The sequence below is a fragment of the Triticum aestivum genome, chromosome 2B (genome assembly GCF_018294505.1).
Source record: "Triticum aestivum cultivar Chinese Spring chromosome 2B, IWGSC CS RefSeq v2.1, whole genome shotgun sequence".
NCBI lineage: Eukaryota > Viridiplantae > Streptophyta > Magnoliopsida > Poales > Poaceae > Triticum > Triticum aestivum.
Window position 1 is genome coordinate 449110191 of NC_057798.1, and position 15227 is coordinate 449125417.

General features: G+C 53.0%; 1 protein-coding gene across 1 annotated transcript; it reads left to right on the forward strand.

The window, feature by feature from the left end:
* The first annotated feature begins 3727 nt into the window (after positions 1-3727).
* LOC123041363 (U1 small nuclear ribonucleoprotein 70 kDa-like) lies at positions 3728-8284 on the forward strand. Its single transcript, XM_044463988.1, has 3 exons — positions 3728-3816; positions 7502-7758; positions 7835-8284. The coding sequence occupies exons 2-3, from the start codon at positions 7504-7506 to the stop codon at positions 8141-8143; spliced, it is 564 nt and encodes a 187-aa protein (XP_044319923.1). The 5' UTR covers positions 3728-3816; positions 7502-7503; the 3' UTR covers positions 8144-8284.
* The last annotated feature ends 6943 nt before the right edge of the window (positions 8285-15227 follow it).

A 15227-nucleotide genomic window follows, 5' to 3' on the forward strand; every position in this document is an offset into this window, starting at 1 on the left:
TGAGGTTGATGGGCGCTGGCGCGGGCGTGGAAGGTGCGACCACGCTCACGTCGCGTGAGCACTCCCCGGAGAGGCGGGAGGCCTGTGGGTAGACGTGGAAGTCGGGGACTGGGTTGCAAGCCGACGCGCGGGGTGACTCGGGCAGCACCATCCGAGGAAACGCCGACGAGCCGGTGCTGGCCGCGGCAACGGCGGTTTGGACGAGGTCGTGCTGGCTAGGGTTTACCCCTAGCATGTAGAGCGCCTCCCTCGTTGTCGCCGCGACGCGGGCATTGGTGAACTCCTGTTGTGCGGCGGCCACGACGGCTGCCTCATCCCTCACGTCCGCGGCTTGCCTCCGGCCCTTCCTCTTGGCCGACTCCCTTGCCCGTTGTTCGGGCGTCAGCGCCTTCTTCGACTTGGTCGCGGCGGTGGTCTTGCGCGGGGCACGAGGCTTGCCTTTCCCGGAGAGGGTGACGGCGCCGGACAAGGTGAGGGAGGCGAGGCCGGCGGCGGCATCGAGGTCGAGGTCGAGGTCGATGGCGTTGTCCATGGTTGGGGCGGGAATGAGCGCGCGCGGATGGGAGCGTTTTGGGGAAAATGGAGGGAAATGGTGGTGGCTGCCACCGACCGGCGGGCCCGGGGAGAAGAGTAGGCTGGATTTTCAGCGTTTGGTGTCCGGGCGCGCGTCCGTCTCGTGTCCGCGCCGACGCAAATTAGGCTCAAAATTGGACCGGGAATGGGTCGCCCGCGGACGAAAAATGGACGCGCGTCCGTTTGGGTCGGCGCGTTGAGCCGCCACTTTTGTCCGCGTCGACCCAAACAGACGCGCGCGGACGAAATGGGTTGCCCCATTGCAGTTGCTCTTAGGCCAACTCCACCACGCGACCCCAAATGGACGTCCATTTTGTCCGGATTCTGTCCGTTTGGGTAGGGATTTGGGGTCGTGTCCGGGCCTGTCCTGGGATGCGGTGGCCGTGCGCCCAGCGCGCGGCCGCATCCATTTGCCCCATCCTGTCCGCGTATATTTCTTTGCAAGTCCTTAAACTTTTTTTATCATTCATTTTTGGTACATGACAATACATCATCACATTTTGACCAGTAAAGCAAGGCCAAAGAAAACAAGAACCACAAGAATACATTTGAGAAGATACCCAACTTCCATAACTGCTCCCTTGAGTTGGGTTAGGGCCTTCTCGATGCACTCATTGTTGATCTGTGGAGGAGGCACGACGTTGCACCCTCCTTTCTTCTTCAAGCTAGAAGTTGACGTTGCTTCCTCATACGTAGTATCGTGCCTTATTGCTTCTTCGCACGTAGTATCGTGTCTAGCCTCTAATCTAGCAACAAGTGCACTTGTCTCATCTAAAGCCTCTAGGCTAGCTAAAAGTGCACGAACATGCAATACATTTCGCTCTATCAACATATCGATGTACTCTTCTTCCCAATACCAAAACTTGCATCCGCTCTACACAATAAAACTTAAAGTTAGCACCACTAGTCTAATCCAAGATCACAAACCGAAGCTAAAAGAGCACATACCCCATCGTTTAAGCACTTGATGAACACCCATCCGGGATGCTCCTGCGTTGTAGACACGCGGCGCACGACCACCCTTGGGCAGTGGTCGCACTTGATGAGGGGCAACGGTGCGCCGACGAGCTTTTGGGCAAGCACCGAGCCCGGCCGGCCGCCATTTGCGTATCTGCCGGCGGGCCACCGACGGTGCAGATCCGAGCGGCTAGAGGACGAGCCACTGCCTGCATGTGGCCTTGCGGCCCTGCCAGGGCCTTCCGGCGAGGTTCCCAGCCAGTCCATGGCGCGGCCCGGCCTCCCACAGCCGGGCGAGCTCAAGACCGACCGGATCCGCCCCAAATCCGGCCGGCGGATGCGCAAACAAGGTGGCCGTGCTTGGGTAGCTCGGCGGCGACGGGAGGAAGGGGCTGGGCAAGCGCGCGTCCGAGTTGCACAGCTGCAATGGCAGCGGGCGGCCGGCGGCGGCGAGGGGAAGAGAGGGGAAGAGTGGAGTGGATGCGGCCGGAGGGAGGGAGGGGACGGATAGAAAAAGGCCCGTCCTGTGCCACCGACGGGCGGGCCAAGGAAGGACACGCGCAGACGACCTGCGCGTCCGCGTGGTGTCCGTTTCACCCCAAAAGCGGCGCAAACTTGGGCCGCGGATGGGTCGAAAGCGGACACAAAGCGGACAAAAGTCCGTTTATGCCCGCGCGCTGGACCATCTTGTTTCTCCCTTTTACCCCAAACGAACGGGGACGAACAGGATAGGATCGCCCCATTAAAGTTGCTCTTAGTCCATAAATATGCAAAACATCCCTGCGAGCGCAAGCAGTAGTAGTAGTTTTCACTCGTATAGTCCATCCCAGCCTAGCTGTCCTGGCGTCCGGGCATCCGCTGTGACCGCACATGTTCCGCGTACTGTTGCATGTGGTGGATGTGAAATGTGATGCATCTTGGGTTGGTCGCAAGCAGCAGCAATGGACAGGCATGCCCCCACACCTGTGCGCATCGTTCGTGCAAAACAGTCTTGGCCTTGTCCCCGTTCCATTACACGGTCACTCACTCTCACACCAGCACAGTTTACCTCAACGTCCAGGTAGACATCTAATCGAATCGAATCGGCTGGATTTCAGCGTTACTGCCATCGTTCTTATCGGTTTCAGCGACGGCTCGCGCACAGACACAGCTATTGTCCATCGTGGAATGGCCAGGCTCGCTACGGGCACGTAGTAGCAGTACCTTTTCTTTTGCCAACATTGACCATGCTCTTTTCACTGGGGGAAGAAGACAAGAAGCTTTCGCGGTGGCATGGAGCCGAATCGGGTGGCCAGTCAGGAATCAGGATGCATCACCATCACATGGCCGACCATGCCGTTCGTGGGCAATGCCAATGCTGCTACATGCACGGACGGAATTCCAGCAGCGTGGTGACCGTCCGGGGGGTCTGTTGAGCTTGGCAATTAGCATGGTCAAGCGGACCAAGCGATCCACCTGGAACCGGCCTGTCATGATCACGCACGCAAATGACCAGCGTGTATTGCTGGCCGTGCACATGCGGTACCACCAACCATACGTCCATACAAAACGGGTCACCGTCAGCGTGTATTGCTGGTCGCCGCACACGACACCTAGGTGCACGAATAGAAAAAATCTTCGTCCCGGGTCTGGCAGCCGTCCGTGCGCGGTCGGTGGCACGGCTGCTGCAAGTCTGCGACGTTCCCGGTGCTTCCTCTTTTCAGCAGCCGCGGTGAGCTGTGTTGGCGAGACGTGCACGCGCGTCCCGTCCGCTCATCCTGGCTGGCTGGCGCCGTGTGCACGGCGGGGCCGGACGCTGCTCGTATCGCATCGCATGTGACATGTGACATGTGGCCACGCTAGCAGTACTGACTGCACGGCAGCAAGACACCAACGGCGGCAGCAGTGGAGAGCAGGGGAGCAGAGCACGACGCCGGACAAAATTACTGTTCTGACCCTTAAGGCAAACTAAATCCCGATTTGACCTCGTTCCAAATTTTTTTTCGTTTCTGACCTTTTTCGGTGACGCCAAGGTCCCTGGCGTCTGGGTTACGAAGCAGACGCCACGGTCCCTGGCGTCTGGCCCCTGGCCCGCACTGTCCGCCTGCCCGTTGACCTGCTGACGTGGCAAAGGGGCCAGACGCCAGGGTCCCTGGCGTCTGGCCCCGGTAAGTGGATAACCCCACCGGGAGAGTGTGTGGGTCCCACCCCACACACTTTCCCCAATCCAGCCCGAGCTTGAAGAAGAGCTGCTGCCTCCCCACTCTCTCTCACCCCTCAAGCTCCCCCTCAAATCCTCTCCAAAAGGTACATCCCTTAGGTGGATCTTTCCATCACTTTGTTGCTCTTGTTAATCTCTCCCAAATCATCCAATTATTTTTTGTTAAGTCTTGTCCTTTTGGTTGCATTTTATACATGTTGGTGGAACCCTAGTTCATGTTTTCTCCCCCTTATGTTAGTGTGAATGGCTTGGTTAACTTTGATAATATAGTGCTATGCATGGTGTGTAGTAGGAATATATGTTTGTTGAGTAGAAAGATTGGGGGTTAGGGTTAGTTAGTGATTAGGGTTAACTTTGCTTGGTGTGTTAATTAGTGATTAGTGATACTTTTGTGCTCATCACCAATAATTTAGTGTTGATATGATTTGGATATAATAAGATGTATTTGGATAAACACCAATTCTCATTGAGGTCTTAAATGCATTCATGTAATTTTTAGATGGAGAGACTTGTTAATGTTCATTACATTGACAAGGAGGCATTCTTGAGTAACAATGCCGACACGGGTGAGGAACCATTGGTTTTTGATAGAAGCCCTAGCTATGAGGATGTTGTTGCAAAAGTGAGACAAGTCTTGAAGTGGATGGACACCAATGTTGATGTTAAGTTAATAGGAAGGTATGATGTTGGAGTTGGAGCCAAATCTCGCTTGAAAAGTATGCCTATCACCTCGGATTTGCATTGGGATGTATACAAGGAAAAAGTATCCCAATCGGAAGACAAGTCACTTGAATTGTTTGCCACCACTAAATCTCCTCGGTTTACCTTTGATTTGAACCGGCATGTCTCTTCCCCAATGGATGACATGAGCGAGAGGACAATGGTGCCACTTGTTGAGCATAGGGTTGTGGTTGATGCCCCCAATGTTTATCCCCCACCATGTCCCCGTGTACCAACTATCAAAGCAAATGAGGTTGAGTTGTATGCCCCCAATGCTTCTAGCCAACCACCAACTAGCCAAGCAAATGAGGTTGAGTTGTATGCCCCCAATGCTTCTAGCCAAACACCAACTAGCCAAGCAAATGAAGTTGAGGTGATTGCTAGTGACGGAGTAATTCAAGAGGATGAAGATGCTTATGATGACGACGAAGAGCAAGAGGAAGGGTTTCATGGCAATGATGTTGGTGACTTGGATGTGTACATAGCGCAAAAGGACATGGATCGTGACTTGCCTTTTAGGCGTCAATATGAGTATGACTCGGATGACGAGGGTCCAGTTGAACAGTTGGACGAGGATGGATTCACAAAGGAGGAGAACCAAATCCACTTTGAGCTGACGGGCTTACAAAAAAGAACTCACTTATTTAAAGATCTCGGCCTTGCCCATAAAGCTGTTGTTGACGGTGGAATGAGAATGACGGCGATTGAGCCAACACCATGCCCGGATCCAGGAGAACCAAGGGTGGAGAATGAGGACGAGAATGCTTATTTGAAGAAAGGATTGAAGTTTCTGAGCTTGCCTATGCTGAAGTTTTGGTTGGCTGACTATGCCATTCGAAACCATAGGCCAATTTATGTTGAGCACTCCGACATGAAATTGTGTTACACCGTGGTGTGTGAGCAAAAGGAATGCACATGGAAGGTTCGTGCAAGAAAGCTTAAAGAAACCGAAGAATGGGTGTTAACAAGTTGTGATACCACTCATAGATGCAAACCGCCATCGAAACGACTTAGAAAGACACACCGTCAACTCACATCTGAGTATCTTGGATACAAATGGATGAAAGACATAGCCTTTGATCCCACTGTGAAAGTGAGGTTTCTCATGCGGACGGTGAAAAAACAATTTGGTTATGAAGTCAAGTATGGGAAGGCATGGAAGGCAAAGGCAAATGCTATTAGGATGTTGTACGGTGGTTATGAAGAAGCATACAACCAGCTCCCAAGGTTGTTGGCCGCCATTGCACATAGGAACCCGGGCATGTTTCATGTGGTCGAGGATCACGAGGGAGTGTTCCACCGTGCCTTCTGGAGTTATGGACAATGTGTGGAGGCGTTTCAGCATTGTCGTCCGGTCTTGTCTATAGATGGCACGTTCTTGACCGGTAGATATAAGGGCACACTAATGGTAGCAATGACGCACTCATCAAACGACAACGTGTTGCCATGTGCATTTGCTTTGGTGCCTTCCGAGCACCAAGACAACTGGGAGTGGTTCATGGGTCATGTTAGGCACAACGTGATTGGGGCTAGGGAGGTATGCATCATATCGGACCAACATCATGGCATACTCAAGGCAATGGACATTGTTATTCCAGGATTTCCAAAGCTTCACCACAGATGGTGCATGAGGCATTTCGTGGCCAACTTTTACCGGGCATGTAAGAGCAAGGAGCTCAGCAAAGACCTTACCCATGTATGTGTGGCCTTCACCACCCAAGGTTTCGATGCTCGGTACAACAAACTCTTTGCAGCGGTGAACGAAGGGGGAAAAGACTTCTTAACTAGGAATTTAAGTGAGAAGCACAAGTGGGCACACGCTCATGACGATGGTGGTTGGCGATATGGCGACATGACGAGCAATCTCGTAGGATGTTTCAACAATGTGTTGAAGGGTGCTCGTGCTTTGCCGGTGACTGCAATAGTGGAGTACACCTTCTTCAAGCTTAATGAGTACTTTCAGAGGCATTCTGAAGAGACTGCAAAATGGATAGGTGAAAAAAAGGATTATCCGGAAAAGGTTGATGAATGGTTGCAGTTACAAGCAAGCAAGTCTTCACGACAACAAGTTATCGTATTCGATAGACTTGAAATGATCTATCAAATTGATGAGCCAGGTGGCACAACACGAGATGGTAGACAATATGGTGGTGCTGCATTTGAGGTGAAACTGAAGACTCGGTGGTGCCAGTGCGAGAGGCCTAGTAAGTATCATTGGCCATGCTCGCATTTGATAACGGCGGCGAAGGCGAGAAACATACATGTTAATGATGGAAAAACCATGAGGATGCAAGAGTTCCATGTGGAAGCTACTAGGTTGACATGGGCGCCAAGATTTCACCCTTTCTTGGACCAATCACAGTGGCCTGAGTACCATGGCCCTCATATTAGGCCAGACCCTCTTCTGAAGGTGGAGACGAAGGGTAGAAGGAGAACTAAGAGGTTCAGGGGTGATATGGATGACCTGGCTGGATACACTGGCTTGAAACAATTTGGTAGCGGTCATTTCATGGAGGCTCCTGACATTATCAACTGTGGGGTGTGCGGTGAAGGGGGACACAATGAGCGGACATGCAAAAAAAAGAAAACCAAAAAAAGAAAAACAAGTCGTGGAGGCGGCACCGATGGTGAAAGAGGTGGAAGAGGTGACGGTGGTGGTGGTCGAGGAAGAACGAGTGTCAGAGGTGGTAGTGGTGGTCGTAGAGGGAGCACAAGTGCTAGAGGTGCTAGTGTTCGTAGAGGGAGCACAAGTGCTAGAGGTGCTAGTGTTCGTAGAGGGAGCACAAGTGCTAGAGGTGGTGGTCGAGCTAGCACAAGTGCTAGAGGTGGTGGTCGAGCAGGCACAAGTGCTAGAGGTGGTCGTGGTCGAAGAGGAAGCACAAGTGCTAGAGGTGGTCGTAGAGGAATGGTTGATAATGGATCGGCCTTCGGTTATTTGTTTAATCCAGATGGTTGATCTAATAATAATGGTATATTATTTGTTCATACAATTCCTAGCATTTATGCATTTGCTCTCTTAATGTCTTGTGCTAACAATTGTTCTTTTTGTAGGCATGGCTTCATCCGGTTCCAGGACGAGGCCACCGTGCGCGGACCAAGAGGACATGCCGAAGACGTGGTTGGAGGCCAGTTTGGACAAGAAGAAGGAGAAGGATGTGCCCACACCACCATGTTGGTGTGGTGATGTTTGCAAGCTGAAGGTGTCCACTGACCGCAACAAGTCATGGACAGAAGGTAGAAGGTTTTTCGTGTGTCCCAACTATGCACATGATCGTCGAAGGCCAACTAACGCATATGACATACCACCGGTATGTTAGGTGTACATATAAAAAACATCAACAAGTTGTCACTCATATGTCTAACAAAATCATGGTTTATATGTAGTCCCCTCCTCCACTTTGCAAGTACTTCACTTGGATAGATCACGAGGTACCAAAAGATATCCAAGAGGACCAACGTGCAGATTGGTTACGGAGGCAGCGCCTATTCGAGGAGTCCTATGCACGGGGATTGGAGCGGGAGCGTCGTGAGAAGGAGGCTCGTGAGCGCAAGAAGCGTGAGCAAGAGAGGGCACGCAAAGAGAAGGCGGCTCGTCAAGAAGAGAGGGCAAGCAAACTTGCAAGGGCTCGCGATGCACGAGAGGAGGACGAGGCACGTGACAAGAAGGGAAAGTGGCCCCGGACTACTCAGTAGACAAATGGAAAGGCACCGGCGTCGATGATGAACTGTCGAGACTTTGTTTAATGTATGAACTTATTATTCGAGACCTTGTGTGGTCATGAACTATTTCTGTCATTCGAGACTATTTGAGATTATGTGCAAACTATGTTCGTCATTCGAGACTAGTTGATATGCTTTGTTCATATTTTTGGTTGAGAGTAGCATGCTTTGTTCATATTTAACAGTGTTTGCTAGTTGTTGCTAAGCAAAAACTTTAACAAGCTGTGTGCAAAAACACCAGGCCCACACCCAGACGCCAGGGTGCATGGCGTCTGCGTCTGCCTCCCAGATCCAGACGCCAGGGTCCCTGGCGTCTGGCTTGCTTTGCTCACGCAGGTGACCAGACAGGCCGTCTGGTGTGTCTGATGGACACCCAGACGCCAAGGTCCCTGGCGTCTGGCCCCTTTGCCACGTCAGCAGGTCAACGGGCAGGCGGGCAGTGCGGGCCAGGGGCCAGACGCCAGGGACCATGGCGTCTGCTTCATAACCCAGACGCCAGGGACCTTGGCGTCACCGAAAAAGGTCAGAAACGAAATTTTTTTTGGAACGAGGTCAAATCGGGATTTAGTTTGCCTTAAGGGCCAGAACAGTAATTTTGTCCCACGACGCCGACGGTGGTCACTCCACTCCGCCTCCACAGGCTTTTCGGGTCAAATAGACTGTACGGTTTTACTCCGTGAGTAAATTCTGTTATGGGACGCTTGCTTTGCCTGTGGAGTGCTTGTGCTGTTGCCACGCCGCCGTACTAGTGGTAGTAGAGTGGTACTTCCTCCGTCTGAGAATACTGTCGTCAAAATGCATAAAAAGATATGTATCTAGAACTAAAATACATCTAGATACATCTCATTTTATCCATTTTAATAACAAGTATTTCCGGACGGAGGGAGTAGTAAAGGTCATGTGCATGGGTATGTGCATGGTTGCTCTTACTGCCAATCACGTGCGTCGAACTTAGGTCAACTCCAGCTCACGACTCAAATGGACGTCCGTTTTGCCCGGATTTTATTCGTTTGGGTAGGGCAATAGATTTGTGTTCGGACAGTTTCTGAGATGCGGTGGCAGTGCGCCCAACGCGCGGACGCATCCCGGCCGCATCCTGACTGCCATTCGTGTATCTGTCGGCGGACCAGCGACGGTGTAGATCCGAGCGGCTAGAGGAGGAGCCAATACCTGCATGCGGCCTTGCCGGGGCCTTCCGGCCCGGTGCCCGGCCTGTCCATGGCGCGGCGGGGCCTCCCACAGCCGGGCGAGCTCAAGACCGACCGGATACGCTCCAAATTCGGCGGCGGGGTGCGCTAAACAGGTGGCCGTGGTTGGGTAGCTCTGGGGCGTCGAGGGGAAGGGGACTGGGAGAGCGCGCGTCCGAGCTGTAATGGCAGCAGCGGTGGCGGCGAGGGGCAAGAGTGGAGAAGAGTGGAGGGCGGGGTGCGGCTGGAGGTGGGAGGGGGCAGATAGAAAAATGGGTCCCTATGCCACCGACGGGCAGACAAAGGGAGGACACGCGCACACGGTCCACCCGTCCGCGCGCTGTCCGTTTCACCACAAAAGCGGCCCAAACCTGGGTCGAGGACGTGTTGAAAGCGGACAGAAAACAGATAAAAGTCCGTTTGCTTCCGCGCGCTGGGCCGTGTGGTTTGTCCGTGTTACCCCAAACGAACGCATCGAGACATGATGGGGTCGCGCGCTGGAGTTGTTCTAAGGCCAACTCCAGCGCGCGACCCCATCCCGCCTGGCCCCGTCCATTTGGGGCAAAACGGACAGACCCCACGACCCAACGCGTGACGGCCTGGACCCATCTGGTCCGTTTTGTGTCCGGGCCGACCCATTTCGAACGCAAACATGCGTCGGGTTTGGGTCACGGCGGACAACAAACAACGCGCCGCTCGTCCGCTTCAGGCCATGTGGCACGCGGCCACCTACCTCCCACCGCCCAACTTTAATGCGCACGCGCGGCCGACCCCACCTGTAATCCGCCCAGGCGCGCGGTAGGCGTCCTTCTTAAATGGGAAGTCGTGGACCGGTCGCAGTCCACGCTCCCACTCCAGTCGCCCGCTGCCTCCTCGAAATCCGACACCCAAACCCTAGCTCTCCTTTCCCCATCCTCGAGGTCGTCGGCCGCCCGCAACCATGGTGCGGTGGAGCTTAGGCCGCAAGGGGGCGCACAATCACGAGGCTGGCTCGTCCTTGGGCCGCCGCCGCCGCGGGAACAAAGAGGAGCCCGCATCACCACCACGGAGGGCCCCCACGCCTCCCGCATTCTCCATCGCCCTTGCGGCCAGCGGCGAGCGCGACCGGCACAACATCCACGTGGATGTTTGTCGTCGTTATTGGGAGACGAGGACGCCGCTCCCTTGGAGCGACGTGCACCTGCCCAATAACTGGCATTTGTCCGCGGATCGGGTGCCGATCCTGCCGGTCCCGACGAGCGGCCGTGAGCGCCACGAGGAGATCGAACGCTGCCGCCTCATGGCAGACGACCCCTACTACGATCCCAAGTACGCAGTCGACTCCACCCTCTGGGACACGTGGTTTCGGGACGAGCACAGCACGCGGTGTGCCTCCTTCTTTCCCGGAACCTCATCGGGGCCGCGGCGGCCACGTGAGCGCCGCGTGCATGCTCCGAGCCCTTCCCAAGTGCGCGGGCGTAGGGTGGTGCACGACATCACGCGAACACCGTCGCCGTTGCCCTCTTCATCGCCACCACTACCTCCTCGCATGACAGAGGAGGAGGAGGCCCGGCTCCTCCAACGTGTCATGGAAGACTCCATGAACACGCACGATGAGCGCCAGTGGGAGGGCTTGGAGACCATGATGGACCTCTCTGCCGTCGGCGACGTCGCCTTCCCCGAGCTGGAGATGGTGGATGTCAAGAAGGAGGTGAGGAGGGAGGAGGTGCTGGAGGAGACGCCCGTCGCCGCGTTCCACCCGGGCCTGGTGGGCCAGCGATGGAGCTAGTCGTGCACGGCCACGGACATGGCCGACGCCGTGGGGGGCGTGAACTGGTGCGCCACGCCTCCGCGACCATCGGAGCGTGAGACGTCGCCACGGGAGGAGGTGGTGCAGGCACCTCCCACCTTCCAGTGAGCTCCCGTCTACCAGGCATCGCCATCCCACGTCTGGACGTTGCCGGACTACGTCGACCTCGTCAGCGACGAGGACGACAACGGCGACGCATGAGAAGACGGCCACGACCACAGCATGGACGGGCACGACAGGAGCGTGCGGGCGATAGTTTTCTTTTGTTTTTTATGTTAAATATATGTCTATGTGAACTGTGGAACTGGGCCGTTTTGTGGTCGTGATGTTTAATTATGTTAATGTTTTTATGCTTGTGTTTATTTTATTTTATTCAGCATTTTATTTTAGTTTTTTTGTTTTTTTAATCACGTCCACCCCGAACATGATTTGGGGTGATATGCGCGTTGGGTGCACTGACAACCCAGCGGCCCCAAGCAGATATGGGTGTAGCCATTGCCGCCCCAAACGGACGAAAACAGGCCAAAACGTACGTCCGTTTGGGGTCATGCGCTGGAGTTGGCATTACACCCCACCTCACCCAAAGCATGCATGTGAGTCTACAGGATGCGAGAGGACGACATGCATGGTTTTATTTCGCTCCACGATGAGGCCTATATGTAGTGTCCAATCAGACATTCCTCCGTCCGAGCAGGCGGCGTCCGACGCGCTTTTCGCCGAACTCAACATGGAGATAGAGGCGGAGGAGGCCGGAGCGGAGCAGCCGAGGTAGCCAAAGCTGCAGCTGCATCCAATCCTGCCGGAGCCGGGCACGGAGATCGTCGACATCTTCGATGATGAGTGGCTAGGTGATCGACGTAGTACGTAGGTTATTTTATTTGCATGTCTTTATATGGATTTAAGAATCTACTATGAGATGTCCGGATGCAACAAGTGAAATTTGAGGCATGCCAGGTCACTGTCCGTGGACGCACCCAGGCTTGAGGGGCGATATTTGACATATCCGGTTCTAGATGCTCTAAGGGCATCTCAAAGGGAAACATGCAAAAAACCTTCTACATTCGTCCGTGCATAGAGGAGACTAGTCCGCGGACATGGATAGGAGAGTACGCCATCCAACCGTAGCTGCATACATCCAACCTTTGGATTTTTTCCCAGTCTGCATGATCAAGTAGCCGCATGCAAAGGGCACAAAAATTCAAATAGCCGCATGCAGCACTAGTTCAAATTTTTATAAGTTTAAATATTTACATCCCAACATTGTTGTCCCCTTTCATCGCCCACTGATGCTCAATCAGATCTTCCTTGAGCTGCTCGTGAGTTGGTCGATGCCGAATTTGTTGATGCATTTGAATAAACTCGTCAAATGTGGCCGGATTCTGGTTCGGGAGTTGGATAGGATCATCCATGTTCTCAAATTCCAGAGTTGCGGCAGCATTGTCACCCTCATCCTCGATGATCATGTTGTGCATGATCACACAACATGTCATCACCTCCCACAAGGTCTCGATATCCCATTGTTTTGCAGGTCCACGAACAACTGCAAAATGGGCCTGAAGAACTCCAAATGCCCTCTCGACTTCCTTTCTAGCTAATTCTTGTCTTTGGGCAAAGTGAGCCTTTTTCTGGCCAACTAGGTTTGAGATAGTGCTGACAAAGGTAGCACACGGAGGATAGATGCCCTCAACCAAATAGTTGCCCATGTTGTACACATGCCCATTGATGGTATAGTGGCAATGAGGAGTTTTTCCTTCAGTCAGCCTTGGAAACAATGGTGATCGTTGCAGCACATTGATGTCATTGTGAGACCTCGACATACCAAAGAAAGCGTGCTGACTACCAGCGGTACTACGGCTCTGACTACCACTCTACTACCGTGGGTTTACTGCACACTAGTTAAACAAGCGGAAGTACCGCTCCTCCGGGCGGTAGTACCGCTCCACGGAACTACCGCGATCTTCTATTGCACGAAGTACCGCTTGTTTTGTGCCTTCTAGAAATCTTTGTCACACGAGCGAAAGTAGAGCAGCAGTGGAGAACGGTAGTACCGCCCAAAGCGGCACTACCCCCTGTCTTCCTCTACTACCACGGATTCCGGCTGCTATTCAACACCAAGCGGAAGTGCCGCTAGTGGGAGCGGTGGTACCTCTCCGGCGGCACTACCGCCTCCCTGACATGCTCATTTGGACGCAGTGGCTGAAATCTTCCGTGCCAACGGAAGTACCGCTCACCTGAGCGGTACTATCGCTTATGCACGGGATGTGAGTGCATAACGGTTGGATTTCTTCCCCACTATATAAAGGAGTCATCTTCCCCAAGTTGACTTACCTCTTCCTCTCCCAAGCTCCATTGCTGCTTACAAGCTCGTTCTTGCCCAATCTCTCCCCCTAGCTAATCAAACTTGTTGATTCTTTAGGGATTGCTTGAGAAGGCCTAGATCTACACTTCCACCAAGAGAAATTTGATTCCCCCACTAATCCCTTGCGGATCTTGTTAATCTTGGATGTTTCAGCACCTAGATGGTTGAGGTCACCTCGGACCACATTCCATTGTGGTGAAGCTTCGTGGTGGTGTTTGGGGCCATCAATTCGGTTGTGGAGAGAGCACCAAACTTTTTTGTAAAGGTCTGGTCACCGGCTTCAAGGGCACCACAGGTGGAATCACGACATCTCGCATTGTGTGAGGGCGTGAGGAGAATACAGTGGCCCTAGTGTCTTCTTGGGGAGCATTGTGCCTCCACACCGCTCCAACGGAGACGTACTTCCTCTCAAAGGGAAGAAATTTCGGTAACACATCCTCGTCTCCCCCGACTCCACTTGTGGTTATCTCTTACCTTTAAATTGTGCAAGCTTCTTGTGTTGCTTATCTTGCTTGCTTGTGGTGTTGTTATTGCTAGCATCATATAGGTTGTTCACCTAGTTGCATATCTAGAGAACCTATTTGTTGCTAACCCTAATTTGTTAAGAAAAGCTAAAAATTGGTAGTTGCCTATTCACCCTCTCTAGTCAACCATATCGATCCTTTCAATTGGTATCAGAGCCTTGTCTCTTTATTAAGGGTTTCATCACCCGAAGAGTATGGTTGGCAACGGGAATGGGGATGAGGAAGTTCCTGAGGCCGTGGAGTTGAACTCGATCACCCGAGATGACTTAAATGAAGCTATGCTTCACTTAAGACGTCTATGACGACCAAGGTCAAGTCCATGCTTAAAGAATTACTTCAGGGGTTGGATACTACTCCCGATCCATTGCTTGTGGTTAATCCCACCGCATCGGAGTCGGAGGCCAATTCCAGCAAGGAACCGGCTAAACATACTCAAACCTCCTCCCCTCAAAACAATAATGGGACTGGAACCTTTGCCTCAATTCCCCCTCCCCCTATATATGGAGGACCGGTCCCTACACCGCATATTAACAACCTTGGTCCTCCTCCTAAACTTGTGAAGGGTGATTCCGTTAATTGGGTTTTTCGGATCAAGTCTCATTTGAATCACAGCTCAACGAATCTTTGGAGAATCATCGAGCAAGGATTCTGCCCGCATGATCCAAACAACCTCACTCGAGGAGAAGAGGCAGACAATCAATACAATCACTCCGCAGTGCCTCCCGAAGATCCGCAGTGCCTCCCGAAGATCTATCTCACTTGCGTCCCTTCTCCCGTGCAAAGGATTGTTGGGAACACATCATATCTTTGTACAAGGGAGCTCAAGCATACAATGGTCCAACTTTGAGGTGGTTGTTGATGAGGCCGATGAGTTTGTGATGATTGAAGATCATGATCCTCGTGATCTCTATCAAAGATTGTCAACTCTTGCGGCCGCTCACTGGTACACGTCGGTGCTATACAAACGGTTTTTAACCCCTTTCCACGATGGCCCTCGGAACCGTCACCTAGTGAGTGTGGGCGATAGGGGGCGTCCTTCCCACACGACCCAGAAACCGTCGGGGATAGGGAGCCTTGATGCATACAATTGCCCCTCTATAACCGTTTTTGATGTCTCGCATATCCGAAACGATTCATCCTTGCTACTCGTTTGTGCTGGCATTGGCACCACAGTCGGAGTTTTGTGGTTTTTACCTAA